General features: G+C 37.1%; 1 protein-coding gene across 1 annotated transcript in view; it reads left to right on the top strand.

The window, feature by feature from the left end:
* C3H1orf185 (chromosome 3 C1orf185 homolog) overlaps positions 1 to 13,353 on the top strand; it is a 46,947-nt gene extending 33,594 nt beyond the window's left edge. Inside the window, exons 4-5 of the mRNA XM_027538252.1 lie at positions 9,666 to 9,702; positions 11,309 to 13,353. Coding sequence (XP_027394053.1) covers positions 9,666 to 9,702; positions 11,309 to 11,703 — 432 coding nt within the window. The 3' untranslated portion in view covers positions 11,704 to 13,353. The remainder of the gene's footprint in view (positions 1 to 9,665; positions 9,703 to 11,308) is intronic.
* Positions 13,354 to 14,263: the final 910 nt, after the last annotated feature.

The raw sequence follows: 14,263 nt of genomic DNA, 5'->3' as shown, positions 1-14,263 counted from the left end.
CCATTTCCTACTCCAGGGGATCTTCCTAATCCGGGGATTGAACCCACATCTCTTTCATCTCCTGCATTGGCAGGTGGATTCTTTACTACTGCACCACCTAGGAAATCATAGCAAAATGATTTACTTATGCATATATACACATTCTTTTTAATATATTTTTTCCATTGTGGTTTATCATAGTATATTGAATATAGTTCTCTGTGCTATACAAGAAGACCTTGTTTATCTCTTCTATGTATGAAAGCTTACCTCTGCTAACCCCAACCTCCCATACCATCCCTCCCTCATAATTCCTCCCCTTTGGCAACCACTAGTGTGTTCCGTATGTCTGTGGTTATGTTTTTGTTTCATAGGTTCACTTGTGTCATATTTTAGATTCCACATAGAAATGTTATCTTATAGTATTTGTCTTTCTCTTTCTGACTTGCTTCACTCAGTATGATAATCTCTAGTTGCATCCATGTTGCTGCAGATGGTATTATTTCATTATTTTTATGACTGAGTAGTATTCCATTGTATGTATGTACCATGGCATCTTTATCCATTCATCTGTCATTGGACATTTAAGTTGTTTTCATATTTTGACTGTTGTGAATAGTGCTGCTATGAACACAGGGGTGTATATACTTTTTTGAACCATAGTTTTGTCTGAATATATGCCCAGGAGTGTGATTGCTGGATCATATGGTAATTCTCTTTTAGTTTTTTGAGAAACTTTCATACTGCTTTCTACAGTAGTTGTACCAACTCACATCCCCACCAACAGTGTAGTGGAGGGTTACCTTTTCTCTATATCCTCTCCAGCATGTTATTGTAGACTTTTTAATGATGGCCTTTCTGATTGGCGTGAGATGGTACCTCACTGTAGTTGATTTGCATTTCTCTAATATTAGCAATGTTGAGCATCTTTTCATGTGCCTACTAGCCACCTTTATTTTTCTTTGGTGAAATGTCTGTTTAGGCCTTCTACTCATTTTTAAATTGGGTTGTTTGCCTTTTTGTTGTTGAGTTATACATTTTTCATTTTTGGATCATGCCTTTAGTGTCATAACCAAGAACTCTTAGCCTAACCCTAGGTCACAAGAATTTGCTTCTAAATTTTCTTCTAAAAGTTTCTTAGCTTTAGGCTGTTTTGTTTTATATTTAACAGCTTTACTGGTATAGTTCACATAATGTATAATTTGCCTTTTTAAAGTGTATACTTCAGAAATTTTTAGATATTCACAGAGTTGTAGAACAGCCTTCACAATCAATTTAAAATACTTTTATCACCTCTAAAAGAAACCCCATACCCTTAGCAATCACTGACCCTCCATTTTCCTCCAATCCTCCTAGGCCTAGACAAATACTAGTCTACTTTCTATATTTATAGATTTGTCTGTTCTGGAATTTCTTATAAATATGCAATATATGGTCTCTTGTATCGACCTTTTCATTTGGCATAATGTTTTCAAAGTCCATCCTTGTTATTACATATATCAGTATTTTATTCTTTTTCATGGCTGAATAATATTCCATTGTATGACTATATCATATTTTGTTTATCCATTTATCAGTTGAAAGATGTTTGAGTTGTTTATACTAGATTGGTGAAAAAGTAGTTGTAGTTTCAGATGTGAATTTTAAATCATTATAACTAGGCTCAAACAGCTCTTTATTAATCAAAATAAGAACCATTAAAATCAACACATTTTTGCCAATGAGAGATAAGTTTGTTTATTCCTGTCTTGCAAAAATCCATGCTTTGGGATTCAACAAACTTGAAAAGTATTTTCTGCCTCCTGCTGGTTGTGGAAGCATTTTTCCCTGCAAAAAGTCATCAAGATGCTTGAAGAAGTGGTAATCAGTTAGCAAGAGATCAGGTGAATGTGGCGGATGAGGCAAACCTTTGTAGCCCAATTCATTCTAATTTTTTTGGTGGGGGGGGGGGGCGGTTTGCTGACAGAGAAATCTTTATTAAATCTTTAAAAATGATATTATTCAAGACACACAAAAGGGAAATGAGTGATGAGAAAAGAAAGTACTATTACAAAAGTAGTCCCAGGATATTAGGTTTATCACAAAATTCTTTCCATGAGTTAGTTAATCTTTTCCATTTTTGTTTCAAGGAGGATATTTGACCCCTTGGAATTAAGAGTCTTCTCCTACTTTAACCAAATTACTAGAGCCAATGAATATTCAAGTGAAATCTTATCCAAATTCAGGGCTCCCCTAACCACAGAGGACCCTCTGCCTGAGTATTGTTCCTGAAACTCACACAGAAGCACAGAATGGAGGCCAAGGTTTTTGCATGAGATGCAGTAAGTTTTCCAAGGAGATGGTTGATCCCAGAAAACACACAGCTACTTTTGAAGCATTGGTTATATGATATGCAGATGGATGTTATTGTGGAGAAGAATTGGTTCCTTTTTTGGTGACCAGTGCTGACTGTAGTTAGTTAGTTAGTTCAGTCACTCAGGCATATACGACTCTTTGCGAGCCCATGGGCTGCAGCACACCAGGCCTCCCTGTCTATCACCAACTCCCGGAGTTTACTCAAACTCATTGTCCATTGAGTTGGTGATACCATCCAGCCATCTCATCCTCTGTCGAACCCTTCTCCTCCTACCCTCAATCTTTCCGAGCATCAGGGTCTTTTCAAATGAGTCCGTTCTTCACATCAGGTACCCAAAGTATTGGAGTTTCAGCTTCATCATCAGTCCTTCCAATGAATATTCAGGACTGATTTCCTTCAGAATGGACTGGTTGGATCTCCTTGCAGTCCAAGGGACTCTCAAGAGTCTTCTCCAACACCATAGTTCAAAAGCATCAATTCTTCGGCACTCAGCTTTCTTAATCATCCAACTCTCACATCCATACATGACTACTAGAAAAACCATAGCTTTGACTAGACAGACCTTTGTTGGCAAAGTAATGTCTCTGCTTTTTAATATGCTGTCTAGGTTGGTCATAACTTTTCTTCCAAGGAGCAAGCGTCTTTTAACTTCATGACTACAGTCACCATCTGTAGTGATTTTGGAGCCAAAAAAAACCTAAAGTCTCTCGCTATTCCCATTATTTTCCCCATCTATTTGCCATGAAGTGATGGGACCAGATGCCATGATCTTAGTTTTCTGGATGTTGAGTTTTAAGCCAACCTTTTCACTCGCCTCTTTCACTTTCATCAAGAGGCTCTTTAGTTCTTCTTCACTTTCTGCCATAAAGGTGGTGTCATCTGCATATCTGGGGTTATTGATATTTCTCCTGGCAATCTTGATTCCAGCTTGTGCTTCATCCAGCCCAGCATTTCTCATGATGTACTCTGCATATAAGCTAAATAAGCAGGGTGATAATATGCAGCCTTGACATACTCCTTTTCCTATTTGGAACCAGTATGTTGTCCCACATCCAGTTCTAATTGTTGCTTCCTGACCTGCGTACAGATTTATCAAGAGGCAGGTCAGGTGGTCTGGTTTTCCCATCTCTTTAAGAATTTTCCACCATTTGTTGTGATCCACAATCAAAGGTTTTGGCATAGTCAATAAAGCAGAAATAGATGTTTTTCTGGAACTCTCTTGCTTTTTTGATGATCCAGCAGATGTTGGCAATTTGATCTCTGGTTGCTCTGCCTTTTCTAAAACCAACTTGAACATCTGGAAGTTCATGATTCACATACTATTGAAGCCTGGCTTGGAGAATTTTGAGCATTAGTTTGCTAGCATGTGAGATGAGTGCAATTGTGTGGTAGTTTGAATGATCTTTGGCATTGCCTTTCTGTGGGATTGGCATGAAAGCTGACCTTTTCCAGTCCTGTGGCCACTGCTGAGTTTTCCAAATTTGCTGACATATTGAGTGCAACACTTTCACAGCATCATTTTTTAGGATTTGAAATAGCTCAACTGGAATTCTGTCACCTCCACTAGCTTTGTTCATAGTGATGCTTCCTAATGCCCACTTGACTTCACATTTCAGGATGTCTGGCTCTAGGTGAGTGATCACACCATTGTAATTATCTGGGTCATGAAGATCTTTTTTATATAGCTCTTCTGCGTATTCTTGCCACGTCTTCTTAATATCTTCTGCTTCTGTTAGGTCCATACCATTTCTGTCCTTTATTGAGCCCATCTTTGCATGAAATGTTCCCTTGGTATCTCTAATTTTCTTGAGGAGACCTCTAGTCTGTCCCAATCTATTGTTTTTCTCTATTTCTTTGCACTGATCACTGAGGAAGGCTTTCTTATCTCTCCTTGCTGTTCTTTGGAACTCTGCATTCAAATGGGTATATCTTTCCTTTTCTCCTTTGCTTTTTGCTTCTCTTCTTTTCATAGCTATTTGTAATGCCTCCTCAGACAGCCATTTTTGCTTAGATAAAGAAGATAATTGCAACTTCCTTCAAAAGGTCCCATGCTTGCACTACTACATTCAGTGCCCCTAACCCTGCAGCAGGCCACCACCGGCTCACACCTCCACCAGAGACTCCTAGACACTCATGGGCAAGTCTGGGTCAGTCTCTTGTGGGGTCACTGCTCCTTTCTCCTGGGTCCTGGTATGCACAAGGTTCTGTTTGTTCCCTTCAAGAATCTATTTTCCCAGTCCTGTGTAAGTTCTGGCAGCTCTATGGTGGGGTTAATGCTGACCTCCTCCAAGAGGCTTATGCCATACCCAAGTCTGCTGGACCCAGAGTCCCTGCCTGTGTGGCAGTCTACTGCTGACCCGTACCTCCACAGGAGACACTCAAACACAGTTCTGTCTCAGTCTCTGGAGTCTCTGGATCCTGGTGGGCACAAGGTTTGTTTGAGCCCTCTGAGCATCTCTGGCAGGTATGGGTTTTGACTCTAAATGCAATTTTGCCCCTCCTACCATCTTGCTGGGGCTTCTCCTTTGCCTTGGACATGGGACATCTCCTCAAAGTTGCTCCACTTTTTTTGTTGTTGTTGTTGTTAACCAGTGCTGGCTGTAGGCTTTGCAGTTTTCAGTGCATCTAATTGATCTGTCTCTTGGACTGCAAGGAGATCAAACCAGTCAATCCTAAAGGAAATCAGCCCTGAATGTTCATTGGAAGGACTGATGCTAAAGCTGAAACTCCAATAATTTGGCCACCTGAAGACTAGAGATCTCCTAAGAAAATTATAGATATCAAGGGAACATTTCATGCAAAGACGGGCTCGATAAAGGACAGAAATGGTATGGACCTAACAGAAGCAGAAGATATTAAGAAAAGGTGGCAAGAATACACAGAAGAACTGTACAAAAAAGATCATGACCCAGATAATCACGATGGTGTGATCACTCACCTAGAGCCAGACATCCTGGAATGTGAAGTCAAGTGGGCTTTAGGAAGTATCACTATGGACAAAGCTAGTGGAAGTGATGGAATTCCAGTTGAGCTATTTCAAATCCTAAAAGATGATGCTGTGAAAGTGCTGCATTCAATATGCCAGCAAATTTGGAAAACTCAGCAGTGGCCACAGGACTGGAAAATGTCAGTTTTCATTCCAATCCCAAAGAAAGGCAGTGCCAAAGAATGCTCAAACTACCACACAATTGCACTCATCTCACACGCTAGTAAAGTAATGCTCAAAATTCTCCAAGCCAGGCTTAAGCAATATATAAACCGTGAACTTCCAGATGTTCAAGCTAGATTTAGAAAAGGCAGAGGAACCAGAGATCAAATTGCCAACATTTGCTGGATCATCAAAAAAGCAAGAGAGTTCCAGAAAAACATCTATTTCTGCTTTATTGTCAGTATAGATTCATGGATTTCTATTTTATTTAGCAGATTATAATCCATCACTATCATTAATTTGTTGCTCAAATTTTCCTAAACTTAACCAGTGAGCCACTTGTTCAAGATTATTCCTCTGTCTTTTTTATATATCCCCATCATTTTTTGAGTCTTTACTTAGTTCTGATCTATCATATCATTTTTGAAAGAATACTCATTTTACTAATATCTATATATCCTTATATATTTAAATATTTCCTTACTCTTAGAATTTTACATTGTAGACTTTAAAAATGCTAAACTGTGTTGTGATGAAAATTCTGGTAACTGGGTATTAATGTAAATCCAAAATTATTTACCTGGCATAATAATTTTCTAGAAGAGGATTTGTTAAATTGCCCTCTAGAAAAATTGTACCTATTAATATCAGTCAGTTCAGTCACTCAGTCGTGTCTGACTCTTTGCGACCCCATGGACAGCAGTGCACCAGCCTTCCCTGTGCATCACCAACTCCTGGAGCTTGCTCAAACTCTTGTCCATCGAGTCAGTGATGCCATCCAACCATCTCATCCTCTATGGTCCCCTTCTCCTCCTGCTTTCAATCTTTCCCAGCATCAGGGTCTTTTCCAATGAGTCAGTTCTTCGCATCAGGTGCCCAAAGTATTGGAGTTTCAGCTTCATCGTCAGTCCTTCCAATGAATATTCAGGACTGATTTCCTTTAGGATGGACTGGTTGGATCTCCTTGTGGTCCAAGGGACTCTCGAGAGTCTTCTCCAAAACCACAGTTCAAGACCATCAGTTCTTCAGTGCTCAGCTTTCTTTATCATCCAACTCTCGCATCCATACATGACTACTGGAAAAACCATAGCTTTGACTAGACAGAACTTTGTTGGAAAAGTAATGTCTCTGCTTTTGAATATACTGTCTAGGTTGGTCATAACTTTTCTTAAGGAGCAAACGTCTTTTAATTTCATAGCTGCAGTCACCATCAGCAGTGATTTAGGAGCCCCCCAAAATAAAGTCTGCCACTGTTTCCACCTATTCCCCATCTATTTACCATGAAGTGACGGGACCAGATGCCATAATCCTAGTTTTCTGAATGTTGAGCTTTAAGCCAACTTTTTCACTCTTTTCTTTCAGTTTCATCAAAAGGCTCTTTAGTTCTTCACTTTCTGCCATAAGGGTGATGTCATCTGCATATCTGAGCTTATTGATATCTCTCCTGGCAATCTTGATCCCAACTTGTGCTTCATCCAGCCTGGCATGTCTCATGATATACTCTGCATATAAGTTAAATAAGCAGGGTGACAGTATACAGCCCTGATGTACTTCTTTCCCTATTTGGGACCAGTCTGTTGTTCCATGTTCATTTCTAACTGTTGCTTCTTGACCTGCATACAGATTTCTCAAGAGACAGGTAAGGTGGTCTGGTATTCCCATCTCTTTAAGAGTTTTCCACAGTTTATTGTGATCCACACAGTCAAAGGCTTTTGCATAGTCAATAAGACAGAAGTAGATGTTTTTCTGGAACTCTCTTGCTTTTTTGATGATCCAACAGATGTTAGAAATTTGATCTCTGGTTCCTCTGCCTTTTCTAAATCTAGCTTGAACATCTGGAAGTTCACAGTTCACATACTGCTGAAGCCTGGCTTGGAGAATTTTGAACATTACTTTACTAGCGTGTGAGATGAGTACAATTGTGCAGTAGTTTAAACTTTCTTTAGCATTGTCTTTCTTTGGGATTGAAATGAAAACTGACCTTTTCGAGTCCTGTGGCCACTGCTGAGCTTTCCAAATTTGCTGACATATTGAGTGCAACACTTTCACAGCATCATCTTTTAGGATTTGAAATAGCTCAACTGGAATTCCATCACCTCCACTAGCTTTGTTCATATTGATGCTTCCTAATGCCCACTTGACTGCATTTCAGGATATCTGGCTCTAGGTGAGTGATCACACCATTGTGATTATCTGGGTCATGAAGATCTTTTTTCTACAGTTCTTTTATGTATTCTTGTCAGCTCTTCTTAATATCTTCTGCTTCTGTTAGGTCCGTACCATTTCTGTCCTTTATGGAGCCCATCTTTGCATGAAATTTTCCCTTGGTATCTCTAATTTTTTAAAAGATATCTCTAGTCTTTCCCATTCTATTGTTTCTTATCTCTCCATGCTATTCTTTGGAACTCTGCATTCAAATGTGTGTATTTTTCTTTTTCTCCTTTGCCTTTCACTTCTCTTCTTTTCTCAACTATTTGTAAGGCCCTCTCACACAACAAATTTGCCTTTTTGCATTTCTTTTTCTGGGGGATGATCTTGAGCCCTGCCTCCTGTACAGTGTCATGAACCTTCATCCATAGTTCTTCAGGCACTCTGTCTGTCAGATCTAATCCCTTGAGTCTATTTGTCACTTCCACTGTATAATTGTAAGGGATTTGATTTAAGTCATACCTGAATGGTCTAGTGGTTTATATATTTATATATATAGAAATATATAAGAATGCCCATTTTGTCATTCCCTAGTTTGGGTAGAATTTTAATACGTCTAGGACCTTACTCTATTGTTCCCATACCAAGAGTATCAGCATTACCTGGGAACCTGTTAGAAATCCAGAATCTCAGACCCCACCCCAGACCTGTTGAGTTAGAATCTATATTATAACAAGTTCCCCCAGGTAATACATAGGCACATGAAAGTCTGAAAAGCAGTTTCAAATATAATTTATATGTTGTTCAGTCATCAGTTGTATCCAACTCTTTGCAACCCCATGGACTGTAGACCACAAGGCTCCTCTCTCCATGGAAATCTCCAGACAAGAATACTGGAGTGGGTTGACATTTACTTCTCCAGGGGATCTTCTCCACCCAGGGATCAAGCCCTTGTATCCTGCATTAGCAGATTGATTCTTTACCACTGAGCCACCAGGGAAGCCCGTGTGTAGGCAGGAGCATAGAATAGCCCAGAACTTGATTCCAGAACTTCTTAGATTAAACTGCAGGCCCGTGTGGGAAAATTGACTTGATCCTAGATCCAGGCAAGGTAAGTCAGGAGCCTATACTGACATTTGTATTAATAAAAGGTAAAAATGATCAAAAAGTAAAGTAGACTCCAAAAAAAGTGCTTATGTGTTATCCCATCTATATGTATATTCCATGTGTGTGTGTGTGTATCTCCTAATCAAGCCTTTTTGGCAAACAGAACACTGAAGATCAGCACAGAGTACCAACACTGTTCCCCTGTAACACGAGACAGTCTTGTCTCTCTGTCTTCACCCACTGCATACCAAACACTCTGTGCATTAGCTCATCATTTATCTAGTAGTCTAAGGAAAAACTGAATCAGATCGCTTATGGAGTGGTTTACAATAGATACTCGTAATCCCTACTGCCCGATAATCTGTTTTAGTGGTCTGATATTATGTCTAAGAAACAGCATTTTTAATAAACACACTGGATGATTCTGATACCCTAAGTTTGAGAACTACTACACCACTACACTTTCCAGAACATATCTGAAATGTGTTGTTTTATCAGATGTTTTATTGGCTTCAAAATAATAGCATTTTTATAAAAGCTTTCAGCCAGAATTTACTTTTTTGTTGTTATTAGTTAATAGGATGAGTAAGTCTAGGAATTGTAATTACTTTTTTTTGTCATCACTAGTTCTAACCAAGCAACTCTAAGTTGGTGAGAATAGAGAGAAATAATCCTGTTGAACTCTATTTCACCCTTCATTCCCTATCCTGGAGACTGCCTTCTTGAGCCAATTCACATTCTTTTCGGATGATACCTCAACACATTTTCTTTCCTGTCAATATAGTTTGGTGAGATAAATTCATATCATGGAAAAAATATGATTTTATCAAAATTTTGTTATGATGTTAACATATATTATCACATAAGTATATATCAAGTAATTATTTAAAAACTATTTTTAAAATACAAATAATATTTTTTATGTAGGAGGAGCAAAGAAAAAAAGAAACAGCTTGTATAAAAGGTACTTTTTCTCAACAGTTTATTAGAATAAGTCATAATCAACTTTTAGCAATTCACATTTTAAAGAATCGAGAGGCTATCTTAAATATATACTAGATATCTAAATATTTTTAAAATCATGAAAACTCAAGGGAAATATCTATTTATTAGTATATGAATGAGCATTTTTTTAGAAAACAAAAATTGCAATGTCCTATCTTAAAATGTGAAATTTTAATTTTTTTTTGTCCCTTATTTATACCCAAAGGTATCAGAGTCAGTGCCATAGAGACATGATGGAGAGTCAAAAGCATGAGCATTTTGTAACCCTTTAGATATTGACTTAGTACCTCAAAGCCTTACTGTCCTACATAAGTTTAGAAATGCAGAATATAGAATGTAATAAGGTATTTAAAACAGCTTTAAAATTAATGTTACATATTCACATCAAAACTATGTAAAATATCATAAAAGATGTTGTTTTAAGATATTTTGTAAATGTGATATTTTCTAAAACTTAACATTTTTATCTGCAACTGTACAGCATAAATAATGTAATGGGAGAAGCATGGGACTTACAGTAACACAGATCTAGAACAAAGTCCGTTTTGTATCTGGTTTTGGTGACTCATTTCTCTAAGTCTCAGTCTCAGTAATATCTTTTGTGAAAAAGGTTGATAACTACCTTGAGTAGTAATTGAAAGATTGAAAGGATAAATGAGATCTGGAAGTATATCAAACTGCTGTGCAAATTCTAAGGCATTATATATGAATGTTAATTTAGTTGTTACTTTAATTGGTATAAAGCCAGTTTGATCCCATGGTGTACAAACATTTTGTAATTTAGCTGCTTTGACTCTATGAACTATAGGCTTCAAGGCTCCTCTGTCCATGGAATTCTCCAGGCAAGAATACTGAAGTGGATAGTCATTCCCTTCTCCAGGGGCTCTTCCCCACCCAGGGATCAAACCCGAGTCTCCCATATTGCAGGCGGATTCTTTACCATCTGAGCCACAGGGAAGCCCCAATTTATCTGCTTAAGGAGATATTTTAAAATTTATTATTTTTCTCTTACTTTTCTTTTTTTAATTGAAAGATAATTGCTTTACAGAATTTTGTTGTTTTCTGTCAAACCTCAACATGAATCAGCCATAGCTATACATATATCCCCTCCCTTTTGAACCTCCCTGCCATCTCCCTCCACATCCCACCCCTCTAGTTGATACAAAGCCTCTGTTTGAGTTTCCTGAGCCACAATTTATTTTTTAAATAAGATAATATTTAGCCCTAAATAGTTAAACTATCTGCCATCTCTGATTTTAAGGGACATTCCAGAACTGAGCTTTCTAGCCTGTTTAGAATCTTCTTCTGTTAAGACAGGTCAATTTTATTTAGAATAGATTTTTCTACTCTGGTCTATCATGAAAACATTGCTGATTCCCCATTAAATATTTAACATTGTGTAGATATTGATAGCAACTTAGAATTTTCACTGTTGCATTATTCTGTTCCTAAAAACCCTAAAAAGAGTTTGAATTTTAGAAAGTAACATTATCCTTATATTAAGATTTGTCTCATGAATATGCAATATTCATAGTAAATCTGTTTTGTTTTGTTTTGTTTTACAGCAAATAATGGTTATTCTAAAGATGATTTCTGCCTTGCAACAAAAAAAGTCATTTGTGACCCCTCAGAGTCTAGCTCGGCAACAAATCCCAGCAGTGTTACCTTAAGCTTATCAACATTACCATCTGATTTTTATTACAGCCAAAGTGTAGAAATAGCTGATGACTGGTATTCTGATGATTCTCAAATGAAAAAGAGCCCTTCGATGCCTTTTCTCGGGGAGCCTCTAATGGAAAAAGTATTTTCATACTTGACAACCATTCCATTAGAACAATGTACTGAAAATGTACTAAATATGACACTTCGTGATGATCAAAAAGATGATAACCTTAAGGAAATATTTACGCGAAGAAATACAGAGGTTGAAATACAAAACCTTCAACATAATACTGAATGACTTTTTTCTTTTGAAACTTTGTGTACCCTGAAATCATGTAAAGTTAAAACTGAATTACCAGCTTCTGAGTCTCTTAACATGTCCATGCTAACATTATTTCTTTTGTTCTTTACCTTAGAGTGGTCCTACTTCCCTTTCCAATTATTTGTAGAAACAAAATTACAGGAAGAAGTACAGTGATATCATAAACATTAAGTTTAACTCCTTGTATCTCATCAAAGGATATAATAGATAATACAAATGTATTTTAACACATAGGAGAATACTTTAAGAAATCCTCAGCACAGATACATTTTAAATAAAGCGTTTGCAGCGTTTCTTTATACCTCTGACATTTTCAGTTTTATTTCAGTGTGGGTAATACTGGGCAGAATACTTCCATCAGCTATTCTGATTTTTAAATACATAAATCACCTACCATTTACATCTTATTACACCATGATTTTCATAAGCAATATAACTTTGCTCCTCTAGGGGAGCCTGGAACACTGAAAAATACAGAAAATAATTTTCTTTGCCCTATCCTATGTCTGTTTCTCAGAATGACCCTCTGACCCTTACCCCACTATGATGAAGATATAAGCGGTTATGTTCATAAGTACCTGACTCAAGCTAGGATGAACCAGAATTTCTCTCTAGTCTGAGAAATCCTTGGTCAAATTTCAATTTTTGGCTCCAAGGAATTTTTGACACCTACCCCATAATTAATCATTTTTTCTTTCTCATAAATACTCTTCATGTAATTAGGCCCTGTTTTTCTTTCTCTTGAGAAAAACAATGAAATATATCATTACTTTTTGTGCTTAAAACACTCATACTGGGACTTGTGCATATCTTCCCAAGAGATAAATCATGTCTATTACAATAAATGAAAGGAAACTTGTCTCAAATATGGTAGTAGCATTATACAGGCCCATCAATTCTCTCTTAGAGAAGATATTTAAAAAGATTAGAACACCTCTCTCTTTTGAAGCATCTGGTCATATTTGTTGATTGGATTGTGAGAATATCTCTCTATATCTCTCTACATCCATTCCTAAATAAAATAAGCCATTTTAGTTAAAGGTTTGTAAAGAATGGTAAAAAAAATTTGGTCTCTATTTCTTGGTTTTCTACCAACTTCTATCTTATTGTCTATCCCAGAGAAGAAAGTCATCTCTAATTTTGATAAGATTCTAAAGCTTCCCTAGAAATTTGGGGTTAGAGACAACAGATTCTAGCCTTGTTTTGACTAATCTCTGGAATAGAGGAGACATAAATTGGAGAGCTATGGGTTGCTGTGTCCCACTCTGTGGTTTAGGCAGAAAAGGACAGCAAATCTGCAGTAAAAGAGCAGTGAAGTATTTGCAAAGTGAAGAACAGAGAGGAGAGATCAGAAGAATGTGATCCCTGGCTTTCTTAACAGTGCTCCATTCCCTTATTCCAGCCCTTCTTGAATCCTGCCCTTGGCTTAGTAAGGCACCCTCATATCTTAATTCTAAATTCCCCTTTTTGCTTAAGCTAGCAGATTTGATTTCTGTTACTAGCCACGATCACTGAGGCCTGTTTTTAACTGTTTTTTTTTTTTTTAGCTTTGGTGAAGTATCCTTATAATTCTTTAATAAATTACTCTTTTTGCATTTAGTAGAGTTTTGTTTCTGTTACTGTAACCAAAGCATCCTAACCAAATTCTTGTCATTACAAATGAGAAATAAAAAGAACTATACATTTAAAGCACTTTTCACACTGTAGTGATAGAAAAAACTGAGTATTTCTTCAGAACCTAATACATTTGCTTCTTTATTAAAGTGTTACTTTGTATCATAGGTATATACCTTGTTCTCTTTGAAAAGTCTAATGAGATAAAATTGACAAACCATTAGCCAGACTTATCAAGAAACAAAGGGAGAAAAATTAAATCAATAAAATTAGAAATGAAAATGGAGAGATCACAACAGACAACACAGAAATACAAAGGATCATAAGAGACTACCATCAGCAATTATATGCCAATAAAATGGACAATGTGGAAGAAATGGACAAATTCTTAGAAAAGTACAACTTTCCAAAACTGGACCAGGAAGAAATAGAAAATCTTAACAGACCCATCACAAGCACGGAAATTGAAACTGTAATCAGAAATCTTCCAGCAAACAAAAGCCCAGATCCAGACGGCTTCACAGCTGAATTCTACCAAAAATTTAGAGAAGAGCTAACACCTATCCTACTCAAACTCTTCCAGAAAATTGCAGAGGAAGGTAAACTTCCAAACTCATTCTACGAGGCCATCACCCTAATACCAAAACCTGACAAAGATGCCACAAAAAAAGAAAACTACAGGCCATATCACTGATGAACATAGATGCAAAAATCCTCAACAAAATTCTAGCAAACAGAATCCAACAACACATTACAAAGATCATACACCATCACCAAGTAGGCTTTATCCCAGGGATGCAAGGATTCTTCAATATCCGCAAATCAATCAATGTAATACACTACATTAACAAATTGAAAAATAAAAACCATATGATTATCTCAATAGATGCAGAGAAAGCCTTTGACAAACTTCCACATCCAT

The sequence above is a fragment of the Bos indicus x Bos taurus genome, chromosome 3, assembly GCF_003369695.1.
Source record: "Bos indicus x Bos taurus breed Angus x Brahman F1 hybrid chromosome 3, Bos_hybrid_MaternalHap_v2.0, whole genome shotgun sequence".
NCBI classification, from domain to species: domain Eukaryota; kingdom Metazoa; phylum Chordata; class Mammalia; order Artiodactyla; family Bovidae; genus Bos; species Bos indicus x Bos taurus.
The sequence above is the reverse complement of the archived record's forward strand: the minus strand, read 5'-3'. Positions and strand labels throughout refer to the sequence as shown.